A 23,780-nucleotide genomic window follows, 5' to 3' on the forward strand; every position below is an offset into this window, starting at 1 on the left:
GCGAAGAGGTCTATCTCTGGACATCCCCAGAGAAGGGTGATCTGGTCGAAGATGGTCTGATTGAGAACCCAATCTCCGTGTCCGAGTTTTCTGCGACATAGGTAGTCGGCCATGATGTTGTTTTTTCCTTTTATATGAAGCGCCGTGAGTGACAGTAGATGAGTTTCAGCTATCTGTAAGATACGACCCGCCACATCCATTAAAGATCTGGACTGGGTTCCCCCCTGATGGTTAATGTACGCTACAGTTACCTGATTGTCTGAAAATAGCCTGACGTGATGGCCCTGTAAGGACATAAGGAAATGGCTCAGAGCTCTAAGGTTAGAGGACAAACTTTGTTCAGAACGTGACCAAACCCCCTGGACCCACATATCCCCCATATGTGCTCCCCATCTCCTGGGGCTAGCATCTGTCGTCACCACTCGAGAAATATGGTTTATCCAGGGAACACCTGTACGCAGGTTTGGGGTGTGTAACCACCAACATAGGGACTGAATAGAGGCTTTAGACAAGGAAAAAGTACTATCCAGGTGGCCTAACTGGCGAGTATTGTACAATACATCCCACTGTAGAACTCTGGGGTGGAATTGGGCCCAAAGAACCGCCGGGATACACGACGTGAGTGAACCTAAGAGTGACATCGCTCCTCTTAATGTTACCAATGGATTATTAACCACTGAGAATTTGCCGTTGAATCTTTTCTACCTTTGTATCAGGTAAACGGCATTCCTGCAGCCTTGAGTCTAATATGAGACCCAGGAATTCTTGAACCTTTAGAGGTTGTAATCTCGATTTTTTAAAGTTAATTATCCAACCCAACCCTTGTAAGGCTACAATTACTTTATCTAGTTGGGCCGAGCAATGAGATTTTGAGTTCCCTATTATCAACAGGTCATCCAGATAAGGAACTACAAAAATATCCTGTTCATGAAGATGTGCCATGACCTCCACCGTTATCTTTGTGAACACACGAGGAGCAACTGCAACACCAAAGGGGATTGCCTTGTATTGTAAGTGTTTAACCGTCCCGCCTAGTAAAACTGCTACTCAAATACCGCTGGTGGTCTGCGTGTATAGGGACATAATATTCGTCTTTAAGATCCAAGACGACCATAAAACACTTGTCAAACAGTAGCTTTATTGCTGTTTTGATCGACTCCATTTTAAATGATTGGACCCATAAAAACTTATTCAGGCCCTTAAGATTGATAATGGTGCGAAACGAATTGTCTTTTTTTTTTTTTTTTTAAATCAAGAAGAGGGGGGAATAAAATCCCTTACCCCTTTGCGCTTCAGGAACCTCCACCAATACGCCCTTTTGCTGGAGTTCCTGGACCTCAGACTCTAATGCCAGTTGTTCTGCAGGAAAACAACGCACAGGTGTTATTAGAAATTTGTCAATAGGGGTGTTCTGAAAGTCAAATTTCAGTCCCGATTTAATGATGTTCAGGGCCCATGGGCTACTGGAAATGTTACGCCAAGCCGGATAGAAGGCCAAAAGCCTGCCCCCCACCCGGTCCGGCAGTCATTGTGGCTTTCTGTTGTCCCGAAAGGAGCTAAACATGTAGCCTCTACCTTTCTTCCTATTTGCGTCATATCTGGGCTTCTCTCTATTTGACCTCGTGCGGTCAAACCACCTTCTGTTAGTGCCCCGTCTGTAAGAGGGTCTTCCTAGGTAGGGGAAACGTTTTTTACTATCCCCTGCTTTTTCTAATTCATCCAGAACTGGACCGAATAGGTGCGCCCCTTCACATGGTATGCTGCACAACTTTGATCTGGCCTGCATGTCCCCCTGCGAACATTTCAGCCAGATGGCTCTACAGGCTGAATTAGAAAGTGCCGCTGATCTGGCTGCCAATTTCACAGAATCTGCCGATGCATCAGCAAGATAAGCTGCAGCTCCCTGAATCATGGGAAGGGAGGATAAGATTTCAATCCTCGGGGTCTTACTTTTCAGCTGATCCTCTAGGCTATCCAGCCACACCATCATAGAGCGTGCTGTATATGTGGCAGCAATTGACAGTCTGAGAGCTCCTGCTGAAGTTTCCCAAGCTCCCTTAAAGGGCACCTGTCACCTCGTTTTTTCAGTATGAGATAAAAATACTGTTAAATAGGGCCTGAGCTGTGCATTACAACAGTGTATTTTGTGGACCCCGATTCCCCACCTATGCTGCCAAAATACGTTACCAAAGTAGCCGTTTTCGCCTGTCAATCAGGCTGGTCTGGTCAAAAGGGCGTGGTGTCTTCCCCCAGATCTTGCTTAGTTTTCCGTTGGTGGCGTAGTGGTTTGCGCATGCCCAAGGTCCCGAATCCACTGCACAGGGGAGTTAAAAGAGCGCGATGTGCACTATTTCATTGGTGATCAGTGGGGGCGGCCATCTTCCTTTGGCCGCGCGTGCGCAGAAGCGGCGCTCTGCTGGCCGCGGCTTCAGGAAAATGGCAGCGGGATGCCGCGCGTGCGCAGATGGAGATCGCGGCGGCCATTTTCCTGAAGCAGAGATGCGAGATCCGTAAAATGAGGGAGCTTACTTTATCAACTACCGGAAAGCATCTGCGGGATTTACGGTCTAGTCCTTTAAACATAACATCTTGCATAGACTTTTCTGATGGAGTTTGTTCAATTCCTATGATGTTATTTACTGCCTTGACAAGGCGGTCTATCCGGTCAAAGGAAAAACACGAATGACCGTACTCAGTCTGAGGAAGATGACGTGTGAGAAGCCTCTGACTTCGGCTCCCCTGAATCACTGTCCTCAAATGAACTTGGGGATCTAGGTTCTATTTCTCTAAATCCTCTACTATGAGATAGGGATTTTGCTGAACCCCTAATCTCCTGCCTGACCATTTGCCTTAAGCTGGTAGTGAAATCTGGCATTTCCTCTGCTATTAACCATTGAATACACAGTCCATATAATTTTCTCATGTAGTCATCCGGAAGAGGAATTCCACATTCTGCACATTCCTTGTGTTTAGATTTAGAAGATCGCTTTTTTCCCCTGATAGATAGAGAGAGGGAATATAAGGGGAGAAATACATCACTAAGTGAACTTTCTCGGCGATCACTTACCCCTATAGTGACCAAGTGGTACCGTAGATTGCGGGGGGGGGGGGATGTGGGAATCCTCTCAACCGCTGTAACATCCTTACGGCCTGAGCATTTTCCGGCTCTATCACCTTCAGGACGACTACTGCCACTAGATCGCCACTGGGTGCATACTGTTTAGGGCTTCTCCAGGGATTGACACTGTTGCTCAGACTGCAACGGTTCCTGCTCCTGAGACTCCATTGTAAAACGGATAGGAAGCATGTGGCAGCCCAAATGAAATCCTTAAATAGCCGGCCCCTCTAGGTACCTCCCCCGGGTGGGGGGGTCAGCAGATTTAACCCCTTCATGACCTTGGGATTTTTCGCTTTTCCGTGTTCGTTTTTTGCTCCCCACCTTCCCAAAGCCATAACTTTATTTCTCCGTCCATTTGGCCAGTCCCACACTTGTTTTTTGTTTGGCTTTTTTGCTGGGTTCACTAAATGCTAAAAGTGACCTGCCATTATGATTCTCCAGGTCACTACGAGTTCATAGACACCTAACATGACTAGGTTATTTTTTACCTAAGTGGTGAAAAAAAAAATTCCAAACTTTACTAAAAAAAAAAAAAAAAAATTTGCGCCATTTTCCAATACTCGTAGCGTCTCTTTTTCATGATCTGGGGTCGTTTGAGGGCTTATTTTTTGCGTGCCGAGCTGGCGTTTTTAATGATAGCATTTTGGTGCATATACGTTCTTTTGATCGCCCGTTATTGCACTTTAATGCAATGTCGCGACGACCAAAAAAGCGTAATTCTGGCGTTTCGAATTTTTCTCATTACGCCGTTTAGCGATCAGGTTAATGCTTTTTTTTTTATTGATAGATCGGGCGATTCTGAACGCGGTGATACCAAATATGCGTAGATTTGATTTTTTTTTTAATTTTGATTGGGGCGAAAGGGGGGTGATTTCAACTTTATTTTTTTATTTATTTTTTTTTACTTTTGCCATGCTTCAATAGCCTCCATGGGAGGCTAGAAGCAGGCACAGCACGATCGGCGCTGCTATGTAGCAGAAAATCAGGTGTGCTGTGAGCGCCGACCACAGGGTGGCGCTCACAGCTGCCGGGGATCTGTAACCATAGAGGTCTCAAGGACCTCTTTGGTTACAATACTGAAGCATCGCCGACCTCCGATCATGTGACGGGGGTCGGCGATGCCATCATTTCCGGCCACCCGGCTGGATGCGGTAGTTAAATTCCGCTGTCTGCGTTTGACAGCGGCATTTAACTAGTTAAGCGTGGGCAGATCGCGATTCTGCCCGCGCCTATTGCGGGCACATGTCAGCTGTTCAAAACAGCTGACATGTCCCGGCTTTGATGCAGGCTCACCGCCGGAGCCCGCATCAAAGAGGGGCTTCTGACCTCAGATGTACTATCCCGTCCGGAGGTCAGAAAGGGGTTAATCCAGGTGAACTGCCTGGTACATCACACATATGGGAGGCCCCTCCCCCCGAAGCCTACCTGCAAATCGGAGCCTTCACCCAGCTGTGCGGTATGCCAATAATAGCGTTATCTACCCCCAGAACCGCCCAGTGCCCGCATTCCTTGCCGTACTGAAGGGCGCCACCATATTCCCCACATTGACCCCACCGCACCTGTGTCGCGCGTCATCAGCGCTCACAGGACGCCACCATCTTCACCGCCACGGCTACCGCGCATGCGCCACACGTCATCAGGTCACCTGACGCCGCATCATCACCGCCTACTGCGCATGTGCCGTACGGTATCAGCGCTCGCTGGCCCACTACCGCTTTACACTGCGCACACATGGCGCTGACAGACTAATTGGTACACTGCGCCCCCACCAGTTCCGTTGCAGGATTTCAGGCCTCCCAACATACATACCTGTAATAGCGGCGATGGGACACTCTAAAGCCAGCACTCCCCCTGAAGGCTGCTTTCCTCTGCTGCTGCCTACCCCCATAGCCCTCTGTGGTGTGGCACCTCCAGCACACTGGACGCGACCGAGGAAGGGGAACCCCCGCTTCCGGAACCGGCCTGCCAAGCCTGGGTACTATCTTCAGTCTTCACCTTCTTCATAAGGCAAGTCTGTAGGGTCCCCTGTCAGGGACAGGAAACCAACAGATGTGGGAGAGAGGTGCCGCCCTTTTATCTCTGTAGGTTTCCTGTCCCTGAAGGGCAGATCCCCTCTCTCGTTAGTGCTGTCATGGCGACTGAATAAACATTAAACATGCGCTACTAAACGCCATCAGTAGCAAGGTCCACCTCACCACCAAGGCGTGGACCAGTCACCATGGACAGGGACAATACCTTTCCTTACTGCCCATTGGGTAAATGTTGTGGAGCCGGGTACAGATCGTGAGAGTGGCGCTGTACGTGTTCTGCCAACTCCAAGGATTGCAGGAATCCAGTCTGCACACATTGATGGCCCCTGCAGCGCTGATTCAGAGGAACTTGAGTATGAGGAGGAGTCAAAGTCCACCTCCACATGGACCCGTGAACACTTACCTGTTACGACAGATATGAGCACAGTTGTGGTCAAACGACAACAGGCCATATTGAAATTAATTTCTTGGGGAATCAAAGGCACACAGCGCAGGAGCTCTGGAATGCCATCAAGCAGGAGAGAGACGTGTGGTTTGTGCCAGCGAATCTCCAGCCAGGCATGGTAGTGTGTGACAATGGCCGAAATCTGGTGGCAGCTCTAGCCCTAGGCAACCTCACTCACATCCCATGTCTGGCACATATGCTCATCTTGGTCGTACAGAGTTTTTTGAGGGACTATCCGGATCTTGATGCACTGCTGCACAAGGTCCACCTACAATGTGCTCACTTGCGGCATTATAGCATGGCAAGATGGCGCATTGCAGCTCTGCAGCGCCGATTCCGCCTTCCGGAACATCGCATCATATGTGACCTACCCACCAGGTGGAATTCAACGTTACATATGTTGGAGCGGTTGTGTGAGCAGCAGCCAGCAGTAATGCAGTACCAGCTGCATCAAGCGCAAAGAAGTCGCACTGCGCGCCGTTCATACTTCACAACCACTGAGTGGGCCACTATGAAGGACATCTGCCAGGTTTTGCATGCCTTCGATGATTCCACGCGGATAGCGAGTGCAGATGATGCACTAGTCAGCATGACTATCCCCCTTATCTGCCTGCTTGAACAAACACTGCAAGCGCTAAGGGAGGAGGTTGTGGAAGAGGTGGAGGATGAGGAGTCACAAATGCCATCTGCATCTGGACAGTCTGCGCAACGTGGTTCCTCACAAGGGCCTAGGCAGGGGACACTTTGTGAGGAGGAGGATGAGGAGGAGTCAATGGAGGAGGAAGACATCTGTCCAGAGGAAGGAGTTACACAATGCTCTAGTAGTCAGTATGTAGAGCGAGGGTGGGGTGATGCAGAGCAGGCAGAGATCACGCCTCAAGCAGGGGACAGCATTTCTTGGCCAGTTAACAGTCTGCAGCACATGGTTGATTTCATGCTGCAGTGCCTGAGAAACGACCGCCGCATCGCCCACATTCTCAACACGGCTGATTATTGGGTGTACACCCTCCGAGATCCTCGCTACCGGGGCAACTGTCAAAGCCTCATAACACCGTTGAACCGGGAGCGAAAAATGCAGGAGTACCAAGACACACTGGTGAATTTCATCATCTTCTCCAGTCCAACTGAGAGCAGTGCTGCTAGTGCTTTACAAAGCAGCTCAGTGCGTCGAGGCAGTGGAGGAAGCTCTGGACAAAGTGGGAGCAGAAGCAGTGCCTCAGCACAAGGCAAGACCAGTATGGCCAAACTGTGGCACAGCTTTCTGTGCCCGCCGCAAATGTCTACACCATCACAGACGGCTCCAGTCAGCAGGAGGCAACGTTTCCGTCAGATGGTGACAGACTACATGTCTTGCCCTCTCAGTGTACTCCCAGACGGCTTTTCCCCCCTTCAAGTTTTGGGTCTCTAAGCTGGATACATGGCCAGAGCTTAGCCAGTATGCATTGGAGGTGCTGGGTTGCCCGGCTGCTAGTGTATTATCGGAACGCATCTTTAGTGCCGCAGGTGGTGTACTAACAGACCGTCGCATGCGACTATCCTCCGATAACGTTGACCGGCTTACTTTTCTGAAAATGAACAAGGCCTGGATCTCACAGGAATTTGCCACTCCTCTTCCAGATTAAATAATTGGTTGGCAACAGTATCCAGGTCTCCTGTTGCGTTCATGTTTCTACCACCTGAACTGCAATCCCTGGGTAACAACACCGCCAGTTGCTGCTCAGAAGCGCCGTCTGCACAGTCAACACATGACCCAGTGTTATTGGGTTTCAGTAACGTCAGCTGATCCCCAGCTGTGTAGCCGGCAATGTGTCCTGCTACCTCCACACTAACACAGAAATTAAAGGGAACCTTTTCTCCCCCCTCCCAGGCGTTTGTAACCGAAAGAGCCACCTTTTGCAGCACTAATGCTGCACAAGGAAAAGGTGGCTCTTTTGTGGGTAAATATATTTTTATTAAAGAGAAGAGAATTTTACAAGAAAAACAGTAGTTGAAAACTACGACAATGATCAAAGTACTTTGTCTTATAATATACAGTTCGAGAAGAGTAACAAAAGACACTCGTTCACAAACCTTGCATAAATCTTACATAAAAAGAAAGAAAAAAAACCGGTAACTTTAACATATAAGCAATAACTCCTTGCCCCCGCAACAGGCGAGGACTTTCATTACCGTGAATAAAAGAAAGCATACCTAAAATCAGTTCGCCCATGTCCCCTAGAGCGAGACATGCACGCAAATAGTAACATTATAAAAGTAACTGGTAAATCATGGTACAGACCTATCACACCGAGCTGGTGGAAGGTGAACAGCTCACCCAGGGGGGGAGATAGAAAGAGGAGGAAATAGAGGGGGAGCCCACGTAGGTGGGGCTCAAGAAAAGAAATATAAAATGAGAACACGAAAAGAAAAGAAGAGTAGCTTAGTAATCGACTGTAGAATAGACAGGTGTATTCAGGTAAACAGGTCAGGGAAACGAGCAGAATCTTTAAATAGAATCCATTCAGTCCAGATACCTAAAAAGGAGACCCTTGTCTGTGAAAGGTCTGCATCAATTTCCTCCATCCTAAAGATGGTTTCAAATTCTGAAAACCACTCCACAATATCGGGGGGAACCGGGTCTCGCCATCGGCGGGGGATCACCGTCCTAGCAGCCGCTAGGCAAAATTTAAGGATGTCCTTTTTTTGGGATCCCACCGAACCGGGAATCATGGAGAGCAATGCCATCTCCGGAGTACCGGTGATGTGCTTGCCTGTGATCAAACCATAATTTCGGAACACTTGGTCCCAGAATGTTCTAATCAAGGGGCAGCCGCACCAGATGTGCAAAAGGGAGCCAATGCCATTTCCACACCTCCAGCAGCAGTTTGAAATTGAGGGAGAAAATTTGTGTAACCCGTCAGGTGTGAGGTACCACCTATATTGCAGTTTATACCCCTTCTCCGAGGCCTCACTGGAACTCGGGAGTTTATGGTTCATCAGGAAGCAACGCTCCCATTCCTCATCCGACAAAGTCCGCCCTAAATCCTTCTCCCAAGCAGACTGGAAATAGAGCCTTGCGTCAGAGTCAGGTGTTGAAAAAATTGAGTAGAGGGAAGAGATTCCCCTGCTCGGGGCGTCTCCACCGGCAAACAACAGTTCCAAGGGAGAGAGTCTACAGTTCGAACCCCTTGGCAAATTCAAAGAGGCCAGGAAGGACCGGACCTGCAAGTACTCCCACCAAAGAAGTTTAGTGGAGGGAGATTGGGTTTGGAGGGAACAGAGGGTGGGAATCTCGCCACGCTGTAAGATATCACCAACCCGTATGTCATCCTCGTATTTCCATGCCATGAAGGCTTTCCTGTGAATGCCCGGAGGAAATGCCGGGTTGCAAAAAATAGGTGTAAGAAGGCTGGCCCCAAGAGGAGCGGACCCCTTCACACCACTGCAGTGCCATGCCCTCATAGCCTCTGAGGTTAGGAAGGAAAATCTCCCCCGTTGAAGAGCATATTGCTTTGGGATCCACTGAAGACAATGAAGAGGCAAATCGGACCATTCTTGTTCCAACTCTACCCATTTCTTAAATTTAATTTTATATTTCCAGTCCAAGAGGCAAACTAATATGGCCGCCCTGCAATAGTTTCGGAGGTTGGGTAGACCCACCCCACCAAACTGGCGTGGCCTAGATAAAACCTTGTAACTCACCCTCGGTGTTTTCCCCTTCCAGATAAAACGGGAAATCAAAGACTGTATTTTAATAAAAAACGATTTATGTGGCCAAATGGGAATCGCCTGAAAGATATAAAGAAATCTCGGCAGGATATCCATCTTAACCACCTGAATCCTACCGAGCCACGACAGCCTCAATGGGCCGTAAGACTCCAGAAGGGATCCCACCCTGTTCAAAATGACCTGATGGTTCAAAGAAAATAATTGAAGAGGATCCGAGGTGAGGTTCACCCCGAGATATGAAATCTGATCCTGTTGCCATCTAAAGGGGAAGGCCCGCTTCAAGGAAGCCACCACGGAAGAAGATAGAGAAATGTTTAGGACCTCAGTTTTGGAGTAATTAATCTTGAAGTTACTTAAATCCCCGAAGGATTCAAACTCCTTCATAAGCACTGGAAAAGAGACGACTGGGTTAGAGACGAAGAGGAGGATGTCGTCGGCAAATAGGGCCGTTTTATGGTTAGAGTTTCCAACCTGAATCCCTGAGATACTGTCATTAACTCGGATAGCCTTAGCCAAATGCTCAATAACTAAAACATATAATAGGGGCGACAACGGGCAGCCTTGTCTAGTACTGTTCTGAATATAAAAACGATCGGACAAAGATCCATTGATTCTAACACGAGCTGAGGGTTTTGAATATAATGACAGAATTTTCCCCAGGAAATTGGATTGTAAGCAAATATGGGTCAGGGTCTCCCGTAGAAAGTCCCAATGGACTCTATCAAAGGCCTTTTCCGCGTCAATCGACAGAAGACAAAGAGGGGACTTTTGCATCTTGGTCCTCTCAATAAGAAGAAGAGACCTGATAGTGCTGTCCCGCGCCTTCCGGCCCTTGACAAAGCCCACCTGATCAAGGTCGATAATAGATGGGAGAAGTCCCGACAATCTGTCAGCCAATACCTTGGCAAATAATTTTACATCGACGTTGATCAGGGAGATTGGCCTATAACTCCCGGCCAGCAGGGGATCTTTATTAGGCTTTGGCAGAACAGAAATATGAGCCTCTAGGGACTGGGGGGTAAAGCTATTCTCCTCAGAAATCGCATTAAAGGTGAGGACCATTTGGGGAAGCAAGTCAGATAGAAGGGATTTATAGAATAAAGGAGTGAACCCATCCGGCCCAGGACATTTAGAGGTGGACGTGGATTTAACAGCTTCTGACAGCTCCTCAGGGGTTACGTCCTTTTCCAGGACCGCCAAATCTGCCTCAGGGAGGGACGGGACCTTGATCCTATCCATATAAGATTTATTTTTATTTTTCAACGTGGTGGGTCCAAGTCAGCGTACCTGCCCCTAATGTTGTACAGGGATTTATAGAACTTTTGAAAGACCTCTAGGATCTCCTCATTACTATGGACCAATTGGCCCTTATCATTTTTGAGTGATGAGATAAGGGTGGGACCCGATCTGGGATGAAGCACTCGTGCTAGAGGGCGCCCACAAACATTAGCTCTTTTGTAGAAAAACCCTTTAGTTCTTTCCTTGTCACCCATAAACCGTCTATCCAGCAGGCCTTTAAGTTCAAGCCTTTTTGTAGTGAGCTCGACCAAAGTCTCAGAGGACCTCGAATTCTTATGCCTGCTTTCCAGGGTCTGAATTTGTGACAGCAAAGCGTCTATTTCCTCAGTCTGAAGTTTTTTGATTCTAGCCCCATGTTTGATTAAGGTGCCTCTCATGATGCACTTCAGTGCTTCCCATTTAATTGCCTGAGGTGTGGGATCTGACGCATGAGTATGGGCGAACGCTGCAATGTCAGATTTCAAATCACTCAAACAGGTGGTGTCTCGTAAAAGGTTGCCATTCAATTTCCATGAGAATTTTTTCATAGCCAGCCCGGGTATCTCCAAGGATAGAAAAATAGGGCAATGATCCGATTGAACCATATTACCAATCTTACATAGTCACATAGTTATTAAGGTTGAAGGAAGACTGTAAGTCCATCTAGTTCAACCCATAGCCTAACCTAACATGCCCTAACATGTTGATCCAGGGGAAGGCAAAAAAACCCCATGTGGCAAAGAGTAACTCCACCATGGGGAAAAAAATTCCTTCCCGACTCCACATACGGCAATCAGACTAGTTCCCTGGATCAACGCCTTATCAAGGAATCTAGTGTATATACCCTGTAACATTATACTTTTCCAGAAAGGTATCCAGTCCCCTCTTTAATTTAATTAATGAATCACTCATTACAACATCATACGGCAGAGAGTTCCATAGTCTCACTGCTCTTACAGTAAAGAATCCGCGTCTGTTATTATGCTTAAACCTTCTTTCCTCCAGACGTAGAGGATGCCCCCTTGTCCCTGTCTCAGGTCTATGATTAAAAAGATCATCAGAAAGGTCTTTGTACTGTCCCCTCATATATTTATACATTAACATAAGATCACCCCTTAGTCTTCGTTTTTCCAAACTAAATAGGTTATTACACTTGGGGCTATCTTGGTATTGCAGACCCCTCAGTCCTCTAATAACCTTGGTCGCTCTTCTCTGCACCCGCTCCAGTTCAGCTATGTCTTTCTTATACACCGGAGACCAGAACTGTGCACAGTATTCTAAGTGTGGTCGAACTAGTGACTTGTATAGAGGTAAAATTATGTTCTCCTCATGAGCATCTATGCCTCTTAATACATCCCATTATTTTATTTGCCTTTGTAGCAGCTGCCTGACACTGGCCACTGAATATGAGTTTGTCATCCACCCATACACCCAGGTCTTTTTCATTGACTGTTTTGCCCAGAGTTTTAGAATTAAGCACATAGTTATACATCTTATTACTTCTACCCAAGTGCATGACCTTACATTTATCCCCATTAAAGCTCATTTGCCATTTATCAGCCCAAGCTTCTAGTTTACATAAATCATCCTGTAATATAAAATTGTCCTCCCCTGTATTGATTACCCTGCAGAGTTTAGTGTCATCTGCAAATATTGAAATTCTACTCTGAATGCCCCCTACAAGGTCATTAATAAATATGTTAAAAAGAAGAGGGCCCAATACTGACCCCTGTGGTACCCCACTGCTAACCGTGACCCAGTCCGAGTGTGCTCCATTAATAACCACCCTTTGTTTCCTATCCCTGAGCCAGCTCTCAACCCACTTACACATATTTTCCCCTATCCCCATTACTCTCATTTTATGTAACAACCTTTTGTGTGGCACCGTATCAAAAGCTTTGGAAAAGTCCATATATACACTACGTCCACTGGGTTCCCTTGGTCCAGTCCTGAACTTACCTCTTCATAGAAGCTGATCAAATTAGTCTGACATGAACGGTCCCTAGTAAACCCGTGCCGATACTGGGTCATGAGGTTATTCCTCTTCAGATACTCCAGCATAGCATCCCTTAGAATGCCCTCCAGGATTTTACCCACAGTAGAGGTTAAACTTACTGGCCTATAATTACCGAGTTCAGTTTTTGCCCCTTTTTTGAATATTGGCACCACATTTGCTATACGCCAGTCCTGTGGTACAGACCCTGTTATTATGGACTCTTTAAAGATTAAAAATAATGGTCTATCAATGACTGTACTTAATTCCTGCAGTACTCGGGGGTGTATCCCATCCGGGCCCGGAGATTTGTCAATTTTAGTTATTTTTAGACGCCGCTGTACTTCCTGCTGGGTTAAGCAGGTGACATTTAATGGGGAATTTTTATCACTAGTCATTTTGTCTGCCATGGGATTTTCTTTTGTAAATACTAATGAAAAAAAGTCATTTAGCATATTGGCTTTTTCCTCATCCACCATTTCACCCAGACTATTTTTAAGGGGGCCAACACTGTCATTTTTTAGTTTCTTACTATTTATATAGTTAAAGAATATTTTGGGATTATTTTTACTCTCTCTGGCAATGAGTCTCTCTGTCTCAATCTTTGCTGCCTTGATTTGCTTTTTACAGAATGTATTTAATTTTCTGTATTTATTTAATGCCTCCTCACTACCTACTTCCTTTAATTCTCTAAAGGCTTTCTTTTTGTCCCTTATTGCTCCCCTTACAGCTCTATTTAGCCATATTGGTTTCCTCCTATTTCTAGTATGTTTATTCCCATACGGTATATACTGTGCACAGGTCCTATCCAGGATGCTAATAAATGTCTCCCATTTTCTTTGTGTATTTTTGTGTCTCAGGATATCGTCCCAGTTAATTGCACCAAGATCCTCTCTCAAGATAAGACCCCCCTGCTGACCAGAAAAAGGTCAATTCTGCTGTAGGAGTTATGTGGAGTAGAATAGAAAGTATAATCCTTACCTCTAGGATTGAGGATTCTCCAAACATCTATCAGATCTACATCTGACATACATACATACATACATTTAAGTAAGAATTTTTGTAGGGCTCTCACCTTTCTCGATGGGACCGCCCCCAGACCAGAGGAGGTATCTAGTTTGGGATCAAAGACAAAGTTAAAATCACCACCTATCACAACCTGGCCCTCCGCAAATGAAGACAGTTTCAACAATAGAGACTTGCAGACCTTAGGCTGTTCCCAGTTCGGGAGATACCAGTTAACTAGGGTCAGGATCCGTTCAGCAACTTTAACTTTCATAAAAATATAGCGTCCCCCTTCATCTATGACCTTGTCTATCAATATGATATTTAAATTCTTACAAAAGGCTATTGAGACACCTTTTGTCCTCGATTCGGGGTTGGAACTATGGGACCATCTATCAAAGTTTACCCCCGACAACTGGTATCCGGTCAGCTCTAAAATGAGTTTCTTGAAGAAGTAGTATCTGAAACCCTAGCTTGTGCATATCTGAAAGTACGTGGCTTCGTTTTTGGGGAGTATTGAATCCCCGTACATTTAGGGAACCAAATTTTAAGGAACCCATTTTTCAATAGAATGTCGAGTACCCAACCGTTCGGCCCCAAAAAGGGGTTATCCTGCCACCTGAGATATGAGAGCAGAAAACAAGACGCAGCAAATTAGAAGAAAAAGAAGAGAAAAAGAGTAGGCAAATCTAGAAGAAAAAAGGAATGTAGCAGTAAATTGTACCCCTGAGGGAGCTGAAAATTAAAAACTCTTACTTAAGATATGGGGTATAGTCGTTTCACGAATATCACGGTTTGGACCAACCGTATAACCCCTTAATGGGTCGTGTCCTTTCCACTGAAGAAAGTCAAAACAATATATAACAAAATAAATCATATACCGACGGATGCGATAAACAATATAACTGTATAACACACCATGTTCCCCGGCGAACTTCCCGGAGACAAAAAAAAAAAATATACACAAAATTACCCAGTACAACCGAACCACCAGAGGGGGAGGGAAAGGGAGAAGAAAAAAAAGGGGGGGGGGGAGGGGTAATCAAAGGAGAGGAGAGGGAGGGGGAAGAATAAGAAGGGGGAAGGAAGAGAATGGAATAGTGGAGAGGGAAGGGAAAATGACCAAGGGAAAAGAGCAAAGCATATATCATCAACACGGCCATTACTGCCTAAAGCTAGACCAAAGACCTAAGGGTCTGCAACCGACTGAACCAAAAATACTGGACGCTTGCATATCAGCCGTCTTCAGATACATCATTACAGTTCTGTCCTCTACCACGAGATCTAGTGCGGCCTCTTCCACGGTTGCGACGCGCCCTCTTTCGGCGCTGTGGCATAGGGCCCATATCCTGACCAACGGGATAAGGCCAGTCAGGGAATTGTAGGCCCGGATCCTCGAGGTTCAGAAGGGAGAGAAATGAACGATGCTCCCTGGGGTGAGATAAGGACACCATCTGGGTTCCCCGCCGAACCTGAAGGCGGAACGGATATCCCCAAGAATAGGGGATCGGGATCTGGCGAAGGAGGTTAAGTAGAGGTCGCAGAGCTCTCCTCTTTTGGAGGGTTCTCCGTGACAGATCCGAGAGGAACTGTAATTGGCAATCTTGGAAACGGATCTCCTGGGTCTTTCTGGAACAGTTGAGGATTTCTTCCTTCACTTGTTACCTATGAAAACGACAAATCACGTCTCTAGGCAGACCTCCATCCTCAGGGGGAGGACCCAGCGACCTATGAGCTCTGTCAAATTCAATACCCAACTCTGGGGCAGTGTTCCTAACGGAGTTGAACAAAGCTTGAAGAGTCGCAGTTAGGTCACTGGCTTGGACTGATTCCGGTAGACCCCTCACTCTCAGATTTTGCCTTCTCTCCCGATTCTCCAAGTCCTCCATATGGTCTAGAAAGCTCTCAAAAGGTGGACGTCTGGGCTGACAGTTTATCCTCAAGGGCTAGGATCTTGCTGGAGAGATTTTCCACAGTAGTGTCAGTAAGTGACTCTGCCCGCTAGAGCTGAGACGTCCCCTCTCAGGGCCATTGTTTCAGCTTTAAAGGAGTTCTCCACCCTGGAGATAAAGCCCTCAAGTTCCTCTTTAGTTGGAACGTTGCTAATACAGGCCTTAAAAGCTTCCCACATGTCTGGGTCAGGGCTATCTTGTGGCCGCATATTTGGTAAAATAGGGGAACCACTGGGGCCTCCACTGATGGTCGGCTCCACTCGTCGCTCACCCACTGTGGCTTCTGTGGGGTGATTTAGTAGAGGGGGGAGATAACCTGCTCCACAGCCCGGTTTCTGAATAGAGAGTTGTTGAAGCACCCCCTCTGCAGGTGTAAGTGGCCGAGGTGACAGGCTAGGAGGCAGCCGAGTCTCCTGCAGCACAGGCCACTCAGTTTGGGAGGGGTAGAGATCAGCTCTCTGTGTCCAGGACCTCACCACTTCTCCCTCTGTTTGTACAGTCTCATGATACGAGCCCCCTCCATCCTCCCTCTCCCCTGCGGTACCTTCATCTGAGACCCCCTGCAGGGGGGCCTCCAGGGGCCTCTCCTGAGTAAAGAGTCTGGTGACAGACGCTCTGAAAACCTCAGTGCAGGCCTGCAGTGTCTCTTTCTCTCTGTTTGTTTTTTGCCTCATGTGTAGTGCTGCAGGGCTTGGGGGAGGGATCAGCCATCCTAGGATCAGTGCAGCTCCAAGGCCCCTTCCCAGAGCTTCTTAAAAAGCGAGATATACTTGCAGAGAACTCCACAGGGGGTCCAGAAGGGGTGTTGGGGTGTGCAAGCTTCCGTTTAGCAGGCATAGACTCCGGTAAAGTCAGTTTCTGGGCTGTTGCAGGGCTTTATTCGGCTGGGGAAGCAGGAGCTCAGGGATTAGCAGCCTTCCTCCATTATGGCCAGGACACGCCCCGAAAAGGTGGCTCTTTTAGCTAGGCTCCTTGCACACGCTGAACTAAACCGTTATATAATGTGTCCCCTCATACCATGAAACCGTCCCAGAGGTGGGACTTTCCTTCGTAATGAGACGCAGCTCAGCCGTCATTCATAACCCCTTGGCGCCGGGAGCCACCTCCTCAGCGTTGTTTGAATCTGTCCCGGAGCCAGAGCTGTTATGTTCAACCTTGGGCATGCGTAGTTAGCGCTGCCCGTCTTCTGACATCATTTGGTGTCAGGCTGACTGTGCCTGTGTGGCCGCGTTGCCCGAGATCGCGCCCCACAGTGTCTTCTGATTTATTCATACTGTGGGGCTGGGATTCCTGGGCATGCGCAGTGCATATCTTCGCCTCTCACTCATCTCCTTCAAACTGGGCACCATCAGCTGATCCCTAATTGCATGCCATGGCACCGCACAGTCTGAAGAAGGTGGAAGGAGATGAGTGAGAGGCCAAGATATGAACTGCGCATGCCCAAGAAGAAGAAAGAAGAAAAGAAGAAGAAAGAAGAAAGAAGAGTTGAATAAAAAGAATATGAAGAATGTTAAAAAAAAAAAAAAGGGAATAGGAAGAAGGTGAAGAAGATGAATAAGGTGCAGGAGAAGTTGATGAAAAAAGATGCTGCTGCTGAGGATGATGAAGAAGAAAGTGTGGGAGAAGTAAAAAAGAAGGTGAAGAGTGTGGAAGTAGTGAAACAAATCTGACAAAATATAAAAAAGCTTAACATAGTCAATAGCTTTGAAACTCCGAACGTCCAAAAAAAAAATTAATAATTTAATTCCTGCTATTCCATTTGATTGGCCTAAACCTCTATGCCTTTAATGTCTCCTCCACCTCCCCCAATACATCCAATATTATTCTTAGTTGTTTTCCCTTCATGTAGAATTAACCTACAAGGAAAGAAAGGGTTTATTTTAATTCCGATATTTTTGTCCCATTGACTTTAATTGGTATCGGCGATATTCGATATTTTTGGAATATAGGCCGATCCAATCTGATACTTCTGGATATCGGAAGGTATCGCTCAACACTACCCGAGACATAAAAATACACAAAGAAAATGGGAGACGTTTATTAGCATCCTGAAGAGGACCTGTGCACAGTATATACCGTATGGGAATAAATATACTAGAAATAGGAGGAAACCAATATGGCTAAATAGAGCTGTAAGGGGCACAATAAGTGACAAAAAGAAAGCATTTAGAGAATTAAAGGAAGTAGGTAGTGATGAGGCATTAAATAAATACAGAATATTAAATAAATTCTGTAAAGAGCAAATCAAGGCAGCAAAGATTGAGGCAGAGAGACTCATTGCCAGAAAGAGTAAAAATAATCCCAAAATATTCTTTAACTACATAAATGGTAAGAAACTAAAAAAATGATAGTGTTGGCCCCCTTAAAAATTGTCTGGATGAAATGGTGGATGAGAATGAGGAAAAAGCCAATATGCTAAATGACTATTTTCAATCAGTATTTACACAAGAAAATCCCATGGCAGACAAAATGACTAGTGATAAAAATTCCCCATTAAATGTCACCTGCTTAACCCAGCAGGAAGTACGGCGGCATCAAAAATTTACTAAAATTGACAAATCTCTGGGCCCGGATGGGATACACCCCCGAGTACTGCAGGAACTAAGTACAGTCATTGAGAGACCATTATTTTTAATCTTTAAAGAGTCCATAATAACAGGGTCTGTACCACAGGACTGGCGTATAGTAAATGTGGTGCCAATATTCAAAAAGGGGACAAAAACTGAACTTGGAAATTATAGGCCAGTAAGCTTAACCTCTACTGTGGGTAAAATCCTGGAGGGCGTTCTAGGGGATGCTATACTGGAATATCTGAAGAGGAATAACCTCATGACCCAGTATCAGCACGGGTTTACTAGGGACCGTTCATGTCAGACTAATTTGATCAGCTTCTATGAAGAGGTAAGTTCCGGAATGGACAAAGGGAACCCAGTGGACAGTGTATATGGACTTTTCAAAAGCTTTTGATACGATGCCACACAAAAGGTTGTTAAATAAAATGAGAATAATGGGGATAGGGGAAAATATGTGTGAGTGGGTTAAGAGCTGGCTCAGGCATAGGAAACAAAGGGTGGTTATTAATAGAGCACACTCGGACTGGGTCGCGGTTTGCAGTGGGGTACCACAGGGGTCAGTATTGGGCCCTCTTCTTTTTAACATATTTATTAATGCCCTTGTAGGGGGCATTCAGAGCAGAATTTCAATATTTGCAGATGACACTAAACTCTGCAGGGTAATCAATACAGAGGAGGACAATTTTATATTACAGGATGATTTATGTAAACTAGAAGCATGGGCAGATAAATGGCAAATGAGCTTTGATGGGGAAAATAATAATAATCTTTATTTATATAGCGCCAACATATTCCACAGCGCTTTACAGTTTAACAGTTGCAAACACAACAGTCATAAGTAACACCGTTAACAATACAATAATTAAAATCGAAATAATTAAAATGTAAGGTCATGCACTTGGGTAGAAGTAATAAGATGAATAACTATGTGCTTAATTCTAAAACTGTGCAAAACAGTCAATGAAAAAGACCTGGGTGTATGGGTGGATGACAAACTCATTCAGTGGCCAGTGTCGGGCAGCTGCTACAAAGGCAAATAAAATAATGGGATGCATTAAAAGAGGCATAGATGCTCATGAGGAGAACATAATTTTACCTCTATACAAGTCACTAGTTCGACCACACTTAGAATACTGTGCACAGTTCTGGTCTCCGGTGTATAAGAAAGACATAGCTGAACTAGAGCGGGTGCAGAGAAGAGCGACCAAGGTTATTAGAGGACTTGGGGGTCTGCAATACCAAGATAGGTTATTACACTTGGGGCTATTTAGTTTGGAAAAACCAAGATTAAGGGGTGATCTTATTTTAATGTATAAATATATGAGGGGACAGTACAAAGACCTTTCTGATGATCTTTTTAATCATAGACCTGAGACAGGGACAAGGGGGCATCCTTTAAGTCTTGAGGAAACAAGGTTTAAGCATAATAACAGACGCGGATTCTTTACTGTAAGAGCAGTGAGACTATGGAACTCTCTGCCGTATGATGTTGTAATGAGTGAGTCATTACTTAAATTTAAGAAGGGACTGGATACCTTTCTGGAAAAGTATAATGTTACAGGTTATATATATATATATATATATATATATATATATATATATATATATATATATATATATATATATATATATATATATATATATATATATATATATATATATATATATATATATATATATATATATATTAGATTCCTTGATAGGGCGTTGATCCAGGGAACTAGTCCGATTGAGGTATGTGGAGTTGGGAAGGAATTTTTTTCCCCAAAGTGGAGCTAACTATTTGCCACATGGTTTTTTTTTGCCTTCCTCTGGATCAACATGTTAGGGCATGTTAGGTTAGGCTATGGGTTGAACTAGATGGACTTAAAGTCTTCCATCAACCTTAATAACAATGTTACACTATCACATGTACACACACACACACACTTGAGGCTACGTTCACATTTGCGGTGTGCGCCGCAGCGTCGCCGCCGCAACGCACAGCGCAAATGTGAACACATGCACAACGCTGCTTTTTGCGCCGCATGCGTCCTTTTTTCCATTGATTTTGGACGCAGCAAAAATGCAACTTGCTGCGTCCTCGGCGCCCCGACGCGGGCGCCGCAGGGACGCATGCGGCGCAAAAAGCAAGTGCACCGCATGTCCATGCGCCCCCATGTTAAATATAGGGGCGCATGATGCATGCGGCGCCGCTGCGGTGCCCGACGCTGCGGCGCTAGCCGCGAATGTGAACGTAGCCTTAGGCTGCTTTCACACTAGCGTCGGTACGGGGCAGTCGCGCTGCGTCGGCCCGACGTACCGACGCAAACTGAAGAAAATGCCCGACGTTGCCAGCGGAAGCAGTCTTAAGACGCTTCCGCTGCTTCATTGTAATGTCCGGGGAGGAGGGGGCGGTCCCGACGCACACAAAAAACATTACGTGTAACTTTTTTTGTGGCGGCGGCGCGCCAAAACACGACGCAGCTGTCGCACGACGGTTGCAACGTGTCGCAATGCGTCGGTAATGTTAGTCTATGGGGAAAAAAACGCATCCTGCAGACAACTATGCATTTTTTTTTTTTTTTTTTAAACATACATCCTTGCTCCATTCTCCCACCTGTCTAGTGCGCATGCGTGCCAGCGCTCCGTTGCCGGGCAACAGTTACGGCGTCGTTCTGAGATTTTGGAGGCTTGCGTCATATGTCCAGCTCACGCTTCACCGGTGGGCATGTTCAGAATGACGCGGACCTCCTCCTCTCGTGACGCCCTTGTTGTTGCCGGGTTTCGGTTTGCGGACCGACTGAACATGCGCCGCCATGACGCATGATTGTATCATGAGCACTATGATTGGCTCTTTACCCCGTGCTGGGCTGTTTGTGGCCTGATTGCACATGCGCCGTTAAGATGCAGTATTCCAATACGAGAATCTTGATTGGTTCATTATATCCTAAAATAGGTTACATTTTCCCTTGATGCCACACCCCCGGAACGCCAAAACGCGCGTTGGGGCGAGTGGCAGCACGGTCCGCCAGGTAATTATACTGTTAGCCCACATTTTTTACATGCACTATTTAGCTTTGCATCTATTTTGAATTACTACTATGACAGCCATGTTTTGGGTAAATACTGCACTTTATGCTTCTATACTTTAAAAACCCATCTATTACATGGTGGTCTAGTGTTGCTATTATATTTGCACAATGCACTTGCACTTTTCGAGCTTTTTGTGTGGCTATATATTTTTGTTTACATACTGTGACATTGTATACCTGTTGGGCACTGTTGCCACCTTGGTGAATCTTTGTCGTCTATGTTATCCCTATTTACTTATATGCTGTGTTTATTTGTCACTAAAAAAAGAAATTAGTTTTATATTTGGTTCTTGTAGTGCTGTTCTTTTATAGGATTTCTGCAGTACATAACACAGGCCACGTAGTACATAACACAGGCCTCGTAGTACATAACAATGTACTTCTTGTGTGTCACTGTTCTCCACTGCCCTTATCTAATCTTATACTTGGTTAACCTCATGCTGCTCCAACCCCCCTACTTACAATGTATGAAACTGAAAGTGAAAATGTGTTGCAAATTCTAAAGGTACCTTCACACTAAACGATATCGCTAGCGATCCGTGACGTTGCAGCGTCCTGGCTAGCGATATCGTTGAGTGTGACACGCAGCAGCGATCTGGATCCTGCTGTGATATCGCTGGTCGTTGGTTAAAGTTCAGAACTTTATTTGGTCGTCAGACCGGCGTGTATCATCGTGTTTGACACCAAAAGCAACGATGCCAGCGATGTTTTACACTGGTAACCAGGGTAAACATCGGGTTGCTAAGCGCAGGGCCGCACTTAGTAACCCGATGTTTACCCTGGTTACCAGTGTAAAATGTAAAAAAACCAAACAGTACATACTCACCTTCGCGTCCCCCGGCGTCCGCTTCCCACACTGACTGAGCGCCGGCTGTAAAGTGAAAGCACAGCACAGCGGTGACGTCACCGCTCTGCTGTTAGGGCCGGCACTCAGTCAGTGCAGGAAGCGGACGGCGGGGGACGCGAAGATGAGTATGTACTGTTTGTTTTTTTTACATTTTACACTGGTAACCAGGGTAAACATCGGGTTACTAAGCGCGGCCCTGCGCTTAGCAACCCGATGTTTACCCTGGTTACCCGGGGACCTCGGCATCGTTCGTCGCTGGAGAGCGGTCTGTGTGACAGCTCTCCAGCGACCAAACAGCGACGCTGCAGCGATCGGCATCGTTGTCGATATTGTTGCAGCGTCGCTTAATGTGACGGTACCTTTAGTAGTAAAGCTCCTCCTCTAGACTAGATGTTTACTAGGTGTGCGTCTTCCAAGCATCTCACAGCTGCTACTCAGAAGAGGAAGACTGTAAGAAGTATTATCCTTTCAACAAACTTTGCATCAGTTAACTGAGTACGAGGTATAACAGTATTACTGACCACTATATCAGTTGTACGACCTGGCAATAATTTTGTACAATTGTTTTTAGGAAAAACAATTGTCATTTGGATTGTGAATGCAGAATTAAAAACCTGAGAATGTCAAAGAAGCGTCACATTAAATCAGCTGTATTTGAACATTTCACCATCACTCAAGATAGAAAACACTATGTCTGTCAGTGTATGACAAATGATCCAGACGAAAACAAATGCTGTGAAGCCAAGATCAGTGCATATTCAGGCAAAGATAAAAATGCTCCTACCAGAGCTTCTAATCTAAAGAGCCATTTACAGCGCTTTCATCCAGAAGTACTGAAAGACTGCATCCAAACCAATGAACCAGTGCCCAGCTCTTCCAGCCAAACAAAGGGGCAGAGAACTTTGCAGCCATCAGTTGCAAGATATTTTGTCTGTGACAAAGTTACTGTGACAATGACAGTAGATACATTTAAAAAACAGATCATAGAGCTTGTTGTAAAGGATAGTGTGCCTATTTCATTATTTTCACAACCAGCTTTTATGTGTCTGAATGGGGAAATGGCCCGCAAGCTTGGTGTTTCTCTGGAGAGAGAGTGTATTAGAAAATTAGTAATTGAAGAAGCTTTTAAACAAAAGGAAGAACTTTAAAAAAAACTCTCAAGGGACGCTTTCTGGTTCTTAAAATGGATGCCTGCACACGTCACAGAGTGAACTATTTTGCCATCAATGTCCGATTTGTTTGTGACAAAAATGAAATAGTTACCAAGACATTGGCAGTAAAAGACACCAAAGCTAATCACACCAGTTAGTTTCTCCAGGTCTTGGTGGAAAAGGTTCTGCAAGAATATGAACTTAAAAAAGCGCAAGTTATTTCTGTCGTAACTGACAATGATTCAAATATGGTAAGTACTATTAAGCTAATGAATGAGAGTAATGATGGTGACCAGCAGCTAGAAGAACATTCTGGGTCCACAGACACAAATGTTTGAAATAGAGGAACACCGTATTGTAACTGAGGAGCAAACTGAAGTTGCTTCAGATGAACAGCAACATGATAGTTGAGATGATCTTGTTGAAACTGTGTCAATACGTTCTTTCATTCATCACATGCGCTGTGTTGTGCATACGCTATAGCTGGCTATAAGAGACAGTCTGCAAGAAGGACATGCTGCTGCACTGATTGGCAAGGTGAGAAAATTGGCTACTGTTGCCAGAACCCCTAAAGTTGACTCAATTTTGAAGAGACGTGCTGGAAAA

General features: G+C 45.7%; 1 protein-coding gene across 1 annotated transcript in view; it reads right to left on the reverse strand.

The window, feature by feature from the left end:
• Positions 1-23,780, reverse strand: part of CEBPG (CCAAT enhancer binding protein gamma) — a 140,968-nt gene that overhangs the window by 96,393 nt on the left and 20,795 nt on the right. The window contains exon 2 of the mRNA XM_077276921.1: positions 13,648-13,685. Within this exon, the coding sequence (XP_077133036.1) occupies positions 13,648-13,685 (38 nt within the window). The remainder of the gene's footprint in view (positions 1-13,647; positions 13,686-23,780) is intronic.

The sequence above is a fragment of the Ranitomeya variabilis genome, chromosome 8 (genome assembly GCF_051348905.1).
Source record: "Ranitomeya variabilis isolate aRanVar5 chromosome 8, aRanVar5.hap1, whole genome shotgun sequence".
NCBI lineage: Eukaryota > Metazoa > Chordata > Amphibia > Anura > Dendrobatidae > Ranitomeya > Ranitomeya variabilis.